At 42.2% G+C, this 14,496-nt stretch overlaps 1 protein-coding gene across 1 annotated transcript in view; it reads right to left on the bottom strand.

Moving 5' to 3' along the window:
* The window catches only part of ABCA13 (ATP binding cassette subfamily A member 13), a 197,985-nt gene that overhangs the window by 149,025 nt on the left and 34,464 nt on the right, over positions 1-14,496 (bottom strand). The window contains 7 exon segments of the mRNA XM_044419119.1: positions 3,422-3,608; positions 8,421-8,509; positions 8,511-8,550; positions 9,865-9,999; positions 11,586-11,655; positions 14,072-14,137; positions 14,139-14,402. Of these exon segments, the coding sequence (XP_044275054.1) occupies positions 3,422-3,608; positions 8,421-8,509; positions 8,511-8,550; positions 9,865-9,999; positions 11,586-11,655; positions 14,072-14,137; positions 14,139-14,402 (851 nt within the window).

Here is a 14,496-nt window from a genome sequence, read left to right on the forward strand (position 1 = left end):
GTCTATTCTAAGTAAGATTATCATTTGATGCTACCCAAATAATAAGAGTGTTCCACGCTACATCTTTTTACATCGTCCACTTATAAACCTCTATTGCTCCTTATGGCACCAAGTTCTGGATTCCCCACCCCCTCTCTTCCTTCCTTCCTTGGAGCAGCACTGGTTGTTGCTTGCTATTCACTTCTGGCTGTTAATGTTAATGATTTGGTGTATAATGGCTGATTGCTATATCACCATAACGGTGACTGATTTGCTTGTTATTAGAAGCAGGATAGATTTATGAGTTTCTCTTCTGCAAACCGGCTTTTTGCAGTGACCTCATGATGCATTCAATGTATGTTTAGATTGCACAAATCAATAATGCAGATTTGAATTTGGAAATTTGTTGAACTCATGCAGGCCTGTGACCAGAATGCAAACTGAACCAGCCACAGAACAGGAATGTGTGCAAGTCCCTAATGTGGGGGCATCAAATCTGTTTCAGTCCAGGAGCCAAATCAAATTCCAGAGAAGCTCTCAGGGGCTGCATGCCAGTGGTAGGAGAGGCTAAAGGCAAAAGGGACCAAGTCAACAATGCCTGCATATCGTATCTTAAAGCATTTCTTAACTGTTAGTAAGCAGTTCAGTCTTTTAGAAATTGCAGGAGTTGAAAGCAGAGAAACCACCAAATCATCAGTGCTCAGATGAAAAGAGAAGGAACATGGCCATCTAGGGAAGCCCAGGACTGATGTGGAACTCTAACCAGGCCAAATGTGACCTGTGGGACAGAAGCAATCTCACTGCAGTAAGATAAAAATGGTTGTGTGAATCCTCACTAAATCCTTATACTACATAGTTTCTCCATGGTAGAAGTGGAAAAAAACTAAGCACAGCAGTTGGGATTCAAAGAAGTACATAAATAGTTCTACATGCCCAAGAAGCTTACACCCCCGCCCCCACCATCCCACATTTGAAACTATGGGGAATTTCAAAAGCAGTTTGTGATCTCAAACTGATGTATGATGTATTAATCTAAAAGTGCCCAGAGATATGCCAAGCTTTGTGGCATGCCTCATGTTGCTCTTTGGAATCTGTCCATGGTAATTAGCATTATGGTGAAAATGTTGCCTCCCTAGGTTTTCAAACTGTGAGGTGAGCCCCCCCTTTTTGGGGGGAATACAAAGTGTGTGTGTGGGAGGGTTGTCCTTAGTAAACATATGCTAGCCTTCCCCCTACTAGCCAGAGTTTAGTCACTGTTACCCTTTCCTATGAAAAGGCAAAAAGGCGTTGGCATGAGACATTTGGAATGAAGATGTATTTGCAAGGAAAGCAACAATCTTGCAGCAGGAAAAGTCTTCTTTCTTTGAATCTAGCAGCAGGCAGTGCATGACTAGATACAAGGATTTCATGCATGTAGTCATGAAACAGTCAGCATAGGAGTTTTGGGGGCCCTGAAGGTAGGATCAAGTTCAGGGAACAGAGACTAGAAGTCTGAGAATGCTGACCTATATGATCTTTTTTCTTAATGCAGTTATGAATACTTTTCTAGTACACTTTGCTATCTCAAGACAAGACCCAGTTTGCCAGGTCCAAGAAAAGTCTTCCACCAAAATGAATGAATGAATGAACTTTGCTGCCCAGCTAGTGTTTCTTCTATTTAGAGTACCTTCATACTTTAGGGTTAGATCAGTGGTGCCAGTTCCATAGGGCTGCTAAATTCTTGTAGCCCAAAGTACTGATAATCAAGGAGAATACATTTAGTAACCAGCTCATTCTTATTAGTAATTTATGCACCTCAGGAGAAACAGAAAGAAGGGTGGAAGAGAAAAGACTGTTTTAATATTTCAGAACACAAAAATCAGAAAAGTTATTAACTTTTTAATGAAACTACCTTAAAAATGTGTCTGAGGGGGTTTTTCATTTTTTCCATAGCTGCTCACTGTTCTCATCATCATATCCCTGAGGTGCAAAATCTGTGTGCCTGAAAACTAAGTTACTCATTCAACATAGCTTGCACAAGGAAACTAAAAAATGAGGTTTCCAAAAAAAAGAGGCTGTCTTTGCATATTCATTAATGATAATCTATCTTTCCCAAAACTTCTACTAGTCAAGTTGCTTCTGATAGTTTAACAGATTTTTATCCTCACTTTTACCATATTTTACTGTAATTCTGAATTAGCTGCAAAGGTGGTGGTAGGATTTTGTATTATGTTTTATTATGATTTATGTATTATGTACTTCCTGACAGTTAGGACCCCAAGGGTATGGAATGGGCTTCCACAGGAGGTGGTTGAGGCCCCATCGGTGTGGGTGTTCAAGGATAGGCTGGACGTCCACATGGTGGGCATGTCGTGAGTGGAGCTGGCTGGTGCCGGAGGTCACACTAGATGGCCCGGGAGACCCCTTCTGACTCGTTCTGTTTCTATGTTTTATTGCTTCATAGTATTTATTGGATTGTTATGTTATTATATGTATCTTTTATATGTGTCTTATATTAATTATGTTATTTCTGATTTTGCAAGCTAGCCAGGGTGACTGTGAGCTGATGGGCAGTGAAGAAGTGTAAATGTAATAAGTAAACATGGCTTGATTCATGCAATGGTAAGTAAATAAAGGTTTAGCACTTCTCAGTTCACCGCCTAGTTTTTGTAATTGCTGAACATGGTTGTTTTTATTTTTAAGAGATGGCTTTTGCTAAGATGTAATAACTATCAAATGCATCCAGATTGTGATGATAATAAATGAAAATACTAAGTGATGGCTGGACATGAAAGCAGCTCACACCAACCAGGGACCAGTTCACATAAAATAGCAGCCCCCATTCCCCCTGCCACACACACTTGGGATCCATGAGGGTGGTGGCACCAGCTAGTATTAAATGACCCAAAGAAAAACAATAGCTCTAAAATAACTTCCTCTGAATGCATACCCAGAAGTAAGTTGATTTGAGTTCACTGAGGCCAAGGATGGACATTTTCTTCCATCTCGAGTTTCTCATTTTCTTCCCACTCAGTTTCTCACTTTCTCTCATTTTCTTCCATCTTAAGTTCAATTCATCCCAAAAGCTGAGTTGGTCTTTAAGATTTGTGGATGGAAGTTCTGTTCTGCATTGTGCACCATTTCAGCTCTGTGTCAGATTTATGGGCCTTCTTCAGGGATCAGTATTTCCAAAAATCTCCTGCAGAGGTATCTGGAAAAGGTGTGTCACTAAGACAGATCCTTCTCCAAGTTTGCCTGACCTTTCAACCAAACCTACCTCACAGGGTTGTTGTGAAGATACATGTGAGAATAGCAGGACCATGTAAGCCACTTGGGTTCCTAGTTAGAGTATGCGATACCAATGAATTAAATAAAGAGTTGGTGAGCTTTGTTTGCTGACACAGAAATCATACCCAGGAACTGTGACCCAAGTACCCTTTTGCAAAGCAGTGAACAAACATACATGACTGTTGTCTTTCCAGCGCCATTTGGGCCCAAGAGAGCTGTGATCTGATCTTTGTAGAAAGCCAAACTGAAATCTTTAACAGCAATCTTGTTATTCTCACTGTATTCTTTAGCAAGAGACATCAACAAAACACCCTCCGGGTTTTCTTCCTCGCTGTACCTTTTCTGCTCCTTTGAAAGGGAACCTGGAACAGTGACAATATAAGAATTTGAACAGAAATAAGTGTTGAAATGAGAAATAAGTGTCCTATGATGAATGTGTAATCTGTACACCACTATATAAAATGAAGATTAAGAACCATGATATTGCAAAGTGAGGATTAGAAACAATAATACATGCGAACTGCAGACCGTAGGCCCATTCATGACTGTCAAATAGGAATGGATAATTGAAATGTATCCTTTTTCTGCCATTTTGATCTTTTTCATAGTGTTTTTTCAAGACTGGGTTTTGCTGGGGCCATACTTCTTGTTCAAAGAGCAAAATGAGTTACTGGGGGATCAGGGTAACTGCAGGGGTAGAAGAGACCAAGCACCATTTTCCCTCATCTCAAAACAAACAAACAAACAAAACAAAAGTAAAACAAACAAACAAAAGTATGTCAGCATCCATCCTTCCAAACCACAGTAAGACAGTATTATTTGGTTCAGTTAACTACTGTGCCTTGTCAGGTGTACTTAAGATCTTTGCCAGGCAGGAAGATGGGAAGAATGCTGACAGCTTGCCCCAGCGGCCCAGTGGGCACCAGGTGCCACTGGCTGCAGGGAACAGAGTGGTTCAATTGTTACAAGAATTGTCCCAAGAATCTCGGTGGGACTTTTCAAAGTTCTCTGGCCCACATCGTCGTTGTCATCATCATCACTTCTTATTATCAATTTTATTTCCATGCCACCCAATAGTCAAAGCTCTCTAGAACATTTACAACACCACATAAAATGCAGTGAAAATACGATATAAAATACAGATGACAAATGCATTATAAAAATTACAATCAAAAATTTAAAAGCCAAATTTTAAAAGCCACAATAGTTAACACAAATTAAATCAAAAGATCTCTGATGTAAGGCTCCAATATAATATTGAGACTAAATGTCCGGACACAGAGGACAGTCTTAACCTGGTGCACATGCACACACAAAGAAAACTGGGGCCAGGCAAGCATCAGTGGAAAGCTTGTTTGGAGAAAGGGGTGGGGAGCTACCACTGAGCAGGCTCTTCTCCTTGTTGTCATCAACCAAGATCATCAGCCTCAGAGGTAGCAACTGGAGGTAGGCCCCAGATCTTGATAGAAGTGCCTGAGTAGATTGTGGTTGTGAGAGCTGTTCTGCCAAGTATCACAGACCCAAGCCATATAGGGCTTTACAGGTTAAAACCAGCACTTTGAATTGGGCTCAGAAACATAGGCAGCCAATGTGAGCAGGCCAGAACTTGTGTTATGTGTTTGGACCTTCTGCCCCAGTTATTAATCTGGCTGCCACATTTTGCATGGACTTCTGAACAGTCTTCAAGAACAACCCCATAGAGAATGCATTGTAGTAATCTAATTTAGAGATTACCAGAGCACAGATTACTGAAACCAGGCTATCCCTGTTGAGATTGGGACTTAGATGGGTCACCAGCTGAATCTGGTAAGAGGTATTCCATGTCACTTGGGTCATCTGGATTTCAAGTGACCAAGGGACACCCCCAGACTATGAATCTGCTCCTACAAAGGGAGTGTAACCCCATCCAGAATGAGTTGAGCACCCTTCATTCAGTTGGAGGCACCACCCACAACAGCATCTCAGTCTTGTCTGGGCTCAGTGTCAGTTGTTTGTCCTTATCCAGTCCATTACTGCAGCCAAGCACTGATTTAGCACTTCTGCAGCCTCACCTGCTGAAGATGAAAGGAGGAAATAGAGCTGCATGCCATCAGCATACTGATGGCAAAGCTCTCCAAAGCTCCGGCTGACCCTTCTCAGTAGTTTCCTATGGATAATGAATAACACGGGAGACAAGATTGACACCTGAAGAACCCCATGCTAGGGAGGCAAAGGGGCCAAGCAGTATCCACCAACCACCACCCTCTGGAGCTGGCCATCCAAGTAGGCAGAACCATGGCAATGGAATACCCCCATGCCCAGTTCAGCAAGCCACCCCAGAAGAATACCATCTTTGATGCTATTGAAAGCCACTGAAAAATCCAGGAGTAACCAACAGGATCACACACCCCCACCCCTCTCTTGACAGGGGTCACCATACACGGAAAGCTGTTTCTGTGTCAAAATCTGGCCTGAATCCTGACTGAAATCAATCCAGATAATCAGTCTCATCTGAAAGTGCCTGGAACTGATTGTGTCAAAATCTGGCCTGAATCCTGACTGAAATCAATCCAGATAATCAGTCTCATCTGAAAGTGCCTGGAACTGATTGGTCACCACCTGCTCAAGAAACCTGCCCTGGAAGGGGCTATTTTCCACTAGCCTAAAATTATAGAGCAAGTCAGAGCGCTCCACAGTTCTTGAAATCCAGAATGTTAAAGCAGTTGTGAAACAGCAAGTGAGAAGGGGATGAGGAAGAGAAATCTTAGCTGTGGGGCTTCACAACTAAGATAATTTAACATGGCACCCTGTCTGTAAGACCATTAAGCCCTGGATTTAAAATTGCCTAACCACTCCCTCCCCACCCCATTCTTTCACCTCATCGTTCACCCACATTCTTCTTCTGCCTGACAGTGAGGCAAAGAGACTGGTGGAGGCCAGAATGAGTCCTCCTCATAGACCTGCCTTCCTACATTTAAGGAGACAACCTTGTCACCAGGTTAGTTCTAGGAGACCAGTTAGGGGCATTTTAAGAAATCATTTTTCTTCCCTCCTTTTGTTTTGGAGTATTTTAGAGGAGCCTGTCTTTCTGTTTCCCTTTATCCTCCTTCCTATTCTAACTGCCTTGCAAATAATTACTGCTACAAGTAATCTGATGCATATTTAAATGGAAGTAGATTCCACTAATTTCAATGGGGCTTACTTCTGATTAGACATATAAAAGACCACATGGAAAAATCCTACTAATTGCCAATAGAAATTGTGCTAGGTTTTTTAATAGTGTGGTACAAAAACACTGTAAAAAGGGGACTTCTGATCTGATTGTCACTGAAATGGTCAAGGACATTCATTCCTGCCAAAGAAAGAGTTTAATAGTTTTATTTATAACATTTTTATGCATTTTATTCTCTGCCCAAAGCCATCTGTGGCAGTGTGGCAAACTTTAGAGTTTAGCAGAGTTATAACCCAGCCAATAAATCAATGTCAAAGGAAAAGGATGAACAAATTGTTTCAAGAAGTGAGATTCTTGGGAATCAGAGTTTGAAACCATCAGCAAAGGTGTCACGTAACTCTCGGCTTTTTGCATGCAGGTGGTAGATCTCCAGAGGCTTTTGAACTTTGCTTTGCACAGGTAGAGCAATAACAGCATAAAGGGCTGCTGGATGGATGGTTTGCACCCCTGACCTCTTCTATAAATGAATGCTCTATTTTAGGGGAAATTGAGTTTCAACTTATTACAAGGGACTCACATCACACAAGAGTAGAGGTGGGCAGCATGTGTTCTTTTGTCCACAGAAATTTAATGAAAAGATATATGAGGAAGCTGTTTAAGGCTGGCAAAGGGGGATCGAATTCTAAGCAGATAAGCAAGGAGAAAGCAAGTAAGCAGTCAAATCCAGGCACAGAACTCTCCCACCCACCCCCAAAAGGAGGAAAAGGAGTGAAAAGGGGTGAAAAGGGGTATAGGAAGTGGCAGCCCAGGAGGAAAAAATACTGAAAGTCATGTTGTTGAAAGCGAGTGCCAGAAAAACAATGAGGATAGATAAGCATTCAACAAGGAGGAGGAAGAAATGTCACCTCATAATCATTACAAAGGGGGGACATGAAATGCAAGCAGAGTTGCTAACTGTCCAGGCGAAACAGTCCTAGTTTTCTTTCATTTTCATGAAATCCAGATCAGATTTATGTATTTGTTGTTGTTGTTGTTCATCTAGAATCCATGCTGCACGCCATCCCATACTGGCAGCATTGCCATCCAAACCTCCAGATAATCTCCCTCAGCAGATGTGGTGATGAAACAGCACGCAGGACAAGATGGAGCTTTGTGCTAGCTTACAGGTCAAAGGCCATGGAGTAAAGCAAAAGTTCCCAAACACCAATATCTGAGCGCATCCAGCCACACCACTCCTACTAAACTCAAACCATCCAGGCTACATTAACCATGGTCAATACCAAAAGCACTGAGAGGTCCAGGAGAACTATCCTGTCTGTTCCCCAGCATGTCAGAACCTGGATTGGAATGGATCCAAATAGCCAGTATTTTATTACTATACCATGAGATTTTTTTCTGCCTTAATTCCTCTTGCAAGGAACCCAAGGTAATTTTATCTGCAAAATGCAACAGGAATTGCTGACAGGGAGTCCTTGTGGGTCCTCCATTCTGGGTTCCAAGACCTCCTTTAAGGAGTTCCCCCACCAGTCAAAATGACTGGTGTGCAGAGGAAATGCATGCAGAAAAGTAAGAGTTCTTTCCTACCATAATTGCCATGAAATCAGTCCAAGAATGAGCTTTCACTTGTGCACAATTACATTTGAGGTTTTCCACTACTTGCACCTCAATTGTTGACCCAGGAATTTCACAATCTTCATCTCCTCAGAATACCAAGGAGCTCTATTTTGGTCACTAGTATTTGGAAGTGGTTGCATTGATGGCCAGGGCCATGTCTAAGCAGTGACCGAGTCTGTGTGCCTCTGAGACAACAGTTGCTGACAAAGTTGTTTCAGAATGAAAACCATCATAAGTCGTCTGACTTGATCCAGGCTTTGAGTTTCAGACTTCATCCAAATCCATAGCACATAATATTGTGAAGGTTAAGTTATAGCCACAGAAGTAGCCACAGAGAGGAAGGACCATTTGAGCAGTAAGGCATACAGGGATAGAGAACAAAATTCCAAGACTGATTTACTCTACACACCCTGGAAGTTTTCATTGAAGAAATACATAGTAGGATTGAGGTAGGATCATTTTTTGCTTCTAATAACACACACATCCTTCCAGTAAGAGTGAAAACGGGAAGTACCATGGTTGTCTTAATCCAAACCTTCCTAGAAATGAACTATAATAATGAAATTAGATATTTGCATTTAAATTTTAAGAAAAATACATGTATAACTATATACAGCTAAGAAGCTGAATGTTATCATCTGTGGATTAAACCAGGATAAAGATTTCTTATCACTCTGCATGTGTTAATTCAGGAGTGGAGAATTTGTGGTCCTACAGGCATCATTGGTCTGCAGCTCCTATCAGCTCTGGCCAGCATAGCCAATGGTGAAGTATGATGAGAGTTGCAAACCACAACCACTCAGCAGACACACCTGTGCTCATTCATTTGTGGATTCTGGGATGCTATGGCATTCCAACCAACTGTTTTGTGAGTGGCCAGTCTTAATAATGTAATTATTGTGGATACTTCCTGCATTTCATGGTTCTGATTTCATGGTTTAGAACTCCATCCCAATTATGTGTGGACATATACTTGTCACTTAATATAACAATCCTGCTTTTTCTACTATCTGGCTTGAATTCAAACACTTGCACATTTTGTAGAATTTTGGTCAGTAAAGGCACTGCCCATGGTCCAACATGGCTATTTTTGCTTTTTATAATACATATTTATCTGATGAAGTGGGCTGAAGTCCAAGAAAGCTTCAACAATATTTTTCTCCCACTTCAAAATGATCAAAGGTGTCTGGAGAAAAGGAGACCAACTGAACAGCAAACTCTTGCATAAAGAGCCTTTGGCTATGGGGTGGCATGCAAATACAATAGATAAAATAATATTTCAGGGATGCGAAACCTCAGGCCTGCTTGCCATATCCAACCCCCTGGGATCCTATCTGGCTTCCCAGTGTTCCCCAAAGGGACACACCACATTCCTTTGGCCCCATGCCTTTGGCAGGACCATTTATTGCCTGCTGGTTCCCTGGTTTTTTAAATAATTCTAAAATGGCAAAATGCCTCTCTTAGGCTCAGCGAATGGCAGTGCACAGGGGTTTGTGCTACTCCCCCCCCCCACACACACACCCTTAGCTATGCAGCACCTGAGAGTCTCCCTGAAATGGAATCTGGCCCTCAAACTGAAAAGGTTCAACACCCCTGCTGCATCCTGTAGTTCTCCACTAAGCCACTTTTGAGTGTGACATAACTTACAGTAACTCAGCAGAGCTCTTAAGGTGGAATAAGCAGAAGAAATGGTGCTTGCCCAGTATATCATGGATTTAATTATCCCACTAACACCACCTTTAATAAAATATTGGAAAATGGAGAGAAACCCAACTAACTACATGCTATTAAATATCGGGAAAGGAATGGCAGGATGAAGTGGAAAGGGAGGGATGTTGACTTACTGGTCTTACCAGGAATTATATTGCTGAAATACCATCCAAACATAAAATAAAGGATGGAATCAAAAAGAATCATCCAACATGCCCATCCAAAAGTCATAGATCCTCCTTGTGCCAAGGGCTGATATAAGTTACTCCAGTGAATTCCTAGCAACAAGAAAAGTAAATCCAAATCTGTACAAAACAGTTTGCTCACTGACATCTCAATGTCAAGCATTAATGCTGCCACGAACAATACGGAGAAGATAAGGTGTGCCTAAATTGCCCGCTGCTGGCACCATTGAGTGTCATAGCCCCACTGACATTTAGGTACTCACAAAATCCCCCCAACTACTTGCATGTAGTGCAGTCTGGTGGGGATCTCATGGGATGCAGCCCTTCCTGTGTGATCAGCATCCAGCCTTTCTGTGCCCCTCAGGTGGGAAAGCCCCCTGAAGTCACTACCTTCCACTGGCTGCAGTGTTCCCAGCATCCAGCTGCTGTTTGGGCTTGCTCCATCTGATACTCAGATCCTACCTAGCCCCAGATCGCTTTTCGGGTGACTTTGTTTTTCACTTGGGCTCTCCATATGTTAACAAATGTAAGGGGGGTAAGAATGTCTTGGTACATAAGTGGGTGCCTCAAGAGTCTCACAGGCCATCACATCATACACCCCAACCTCAAGGTTTCCATACAACAAGGGCTAGGGAGACACCTGGATATAACAGCCCCTGTCAAACCCACCAAGGGATTCTGGAAAGCCCTGGTTATTTACATCTTCAAGATGCATAATAAGTCACATCCACTCTGAGCTATGGATAAGGATTAGGGAACTGGGTCCAGGGGCATCTTCAAGTGTGAACACAGGAATACAGGTGTCACCATGGCTCACATTTCCTGACACTCATTATGCTCCCCCCACATTGGAGATGAGTATGATGGACCTCAAATCGTACTTGCACAATTTGTTCAAGATACAGAAGAATTTCCCTGCCTTCCCCCTCCTACTCTGTCATCCTCCAGGCTCCTGATCTCCCACTCATGTTTCTACCTGGGGGTGCCTCGAGTGCCTGAGCAGCACATGGAGTTTCTTGCCTCCTCCCTCTCCTGGAATAGTTTTACCATCGTTTACTGACATTACAATAGCCCTTTAGAAGACTACATTGCACAGGGTCTATTTGCATTTGCAACTCTGCATAGCAGCACACCAAGTGCCTGTGCAGGGAAAGATGACTCCTTTGACCACTGAAAGAAGAGTAGCAACAAAAATGTAAGTGAAGATCACGCACATCCTGGTTTATCATCTCAACATGACCATTAAGTTAAACAAGTATGTGTGTGTGTATGTTTATGACAAAGTTATGCATTTGAAGTTCAAATATCAGTTAATCCCACTCATTTATTTTCAGAAGTAAAAGGAAATTGAAATTCTGGCTGGATCCACATGTCACAACAAGCATCCTTGCATAGTTACCATGGTTCACAGTTTTTACTCTAATGCACATGACAGAAAATCAGTCTCATAGTGGTAACTCTCTCCCTTCCCAATCCTCTAGGCAGAATATGAGTCCTGAGCACTGGCTGCATAAAGGGGAAAAAGCCTGAAAGTCAAATTACAAGCTGTTCCAAGTTCCCTGAACTCCCTAAAAGTGGCATATATATAGAACTAATAAATAGATAATGCTCATACCTATTAGGCATCCCAAACAGACTCAGCTATGCCCAGAGAGTGCTTTTATAACAAACAATCTTACCTTTTTCTTGTCCTTCAAATAATGTAAGGAAAATCACACCATGCCCAAAGGCAGTTGTTGAAAGAAAGCACTGCAGGGAAAGAAAATAAATGGGTGTTCTTATTAATGCTATGTTAAGAACAAAGAACAGTTGTCCCTTCCCATGGAGGAAAAAACCACCAAACAGTGAAACTGCCCATTAATATGACCCAATCATGAATGCCTTCTTTGGACAGTGGGAAAAATATTCTTTTTCACAGAAATATTCCTGCCTGAACTAGAGTAGATCACTCAATTCCTGAAAGAGTGTTAGCATTATTGAGGGGAATATAAATCTATCACACTTTATAGCTATATAATGCACAGCACTACAAAAGTCTGTAAGGTAACTTTCTTTCTCACAAGGCATAAGGGATGCACAAACACTCTGAACTAGGTGAAGTGTGCCTGTGCTAAGCAACTTTTCATTATTTCACAAGGAAATTGAAAAGGGACCAGTGCTTTATCAAAAGAGGGCAAACTATATAAGTACAGAATGTGTTAGAACCCAACTGGGATCAAATAATTTGAGAATTGTGGCTGAAGGGACCACTAACCTGGAGGGATGGATTTTTTTAAGACTTCTGATCAAATGTAAGACACCTGCCAAATGGGAAGTATACATTCATAAAGAGGACAAAATTATTTTTCAACCATTGAATTTACTTCAAGAGTGGACAGTTGTTTCTCTGTTTACTTGGGACATCTGGAACATGTCTTACTGATGAGAAGAGTGTGCTTTTGAAAGACACAAATCCTTCCAGAGGAGCTCTTCTGGAGCTTTCCTCATCTAGGCATTGCTAAATTCACTCCTTAGAATGTTGTATGTTGCCATTTTTCTTACCAATTGAGTTTCTGTTTGGGAGAAGAAACATTCCTGGTGTCAATACTTTTTTCTTCACTCCCAGTTCTCTACTACCTTCAGAATAATTTCCCCTTTGCAATACAATAGATATAATTCTGAAGCCTACTCATAATAGGAGTCTCACCTCTTTTATATAATTTCAGTATGCATGCTTTTGCATTGATGATGAATTGCAATCCAATCACACATATAAATAGAAGCAAAATGTCAATTTAAGTAGTGTTTTTGAGGCTGACAGGTAATACTTTCCAGATTGATTGCTTCCCACAAAGCAGTTTGTGATCTGCAGGGGTTGCTGGGGAAAGCACCAAGGGAAAGAAATCCCTGGGCAGAGTCTTCTTCATTTAAAGCACAAGCCTCTCCTCCCTGCCCAGCTGACTTGTGCTGGGGAAGGAGGGACAAACTGATTGCAAATATAGGCCTCCTCATCTCCGTGCCAAGAAAGCAAAGGGAGAGCAGCCGTGTCTGTCATGTGGTATGTGTATTTTTGCATGCTTATTCATTACTGGGTACATCAGTGTCTGTGTGAGAGTACATAGGAGGAGGAAAGGCTATGCATGTTCAGCTGCACTGGAGTATTATGTTCAGTTCTGGGATCCACATTACAGGAAGGATACAGCCAGGCTTGAGTCAGTGCAGTGTAGGGCCACAAGGATGGTGGCTGGATTGCAGGTGAAGCCATATGAGGCGACACTGAGGGAACTGGGTCTTTTCAGCCTGGAGAAGAGGAGACTCAGAGGGGATCTGTTGGCAACATACAGGTATGTGGGGGGAAGGGGGTGCCACACAGATGTGGGTAGAGACCTGTTCTCCCCTGTGGGAAGGATGTGCTCCAACAGAGCCAAGTTCAGGGAACCAAGGTTCAATTTTTATTTCCTGACAGTTAGGACCCCAAGGGTATGTAATGGGCTTCTATGGGCAGTGGTTGAAGCCCCATCGGTGAGGGTGTTCAAGGATAGGCTGAACATGCACATGGCAGGCATGTCATGAGCAGGGCCAGGTGGAGCTATGCGCCAGGCTAGATGGCCTGGGAGGCACCTTCTGACTCACTCTGTTTCTGTTTCTAAGCTGCAGGCAAGCAAGCCCCAGTTCAACACCCATTATGATATAAGGTCTTCAAGGGCAAGACAATTAGCAGCCCGGGTCTCTAGAAATCAGGATCAAATCCTGCCTCTTGTTTGGAGAAATACTGCATGGGATCCAGTTATGCATGTATTATTTATTTGTAATGTCAGTACAAATGGATAAGACAGATAAGCCTTCTCCAACATGGTGACCTCTGGACATGTTGGTAAGATCACAACTCCCATCATCCACAGCCAGCTTGGCCAAAACTGATAACATGCAAGATGTAGCTGTTATCTGACAGTGTGGCTAGTAGTCCTAACATGCTTTTGAGTCTTGTGCTTTTAAAGCATTGTATGAACTAAAAATCTTCAAACCTGCACTATTTATCAAATAAGAGCTTGTTAGTGAGCAGAGGGGGTCAAATGTGATATAACAGTAATAGAGAGATGCAGAAAAACTGATTAATGAAAGACTGGCTTTCTAAACAAGACTGGCTTCCTTAGTTTCAAAATGAAATGAGTTAAAGAACACTTACCAGAAAAGTTTGCTGGGTGAAGTACAACTGATTCTGAAAAATCAACAAGATGGTGTAGGGCAAAAAAACTAATCAGATACACCAAGCTAGCACAGAGAGCAGCAGTGTTGGAAGTGCTGAAAAATGCACTGAGCAGGTAGCTCAGCATGCTAACCGAAATGCCAAAGTCCAGAAAGAAGAGGAAGACAAGGAAGCCGCTGCTATGGGCAAAAATGCTGCTCACTTGCAAGATGACCATCAGGGAGCAGCTGCTTATGGAAAGTACAACAAGGTTCTCCAGAAACCAAGCTACAAAATGAACACCTGGGTGCACCCCCATGGTCTTCATATACTGTCAAGGCAAAATGAGGAGGAGGAGGAAGAGAAATGAAATGAAATGAAATGAAATGAAATGAAATGAGAAGAGAAGAGAAGAGAAGAGAAGA

Source organism: Varanus komodoensis, unplaced genomic scaffold (genome assembly GCF_004798865.1).
Source record: "Varanus komodoensis strain SLA01 unplaced genomic scaffold, ASM479886v1 scaffold10, whole genome shotgun sequence".
NCBI lineage: Eukaryota > Metazoa > Chordata > Lepidosauria > Squamata > Varanidae > Varanus > Varanus komodoensis.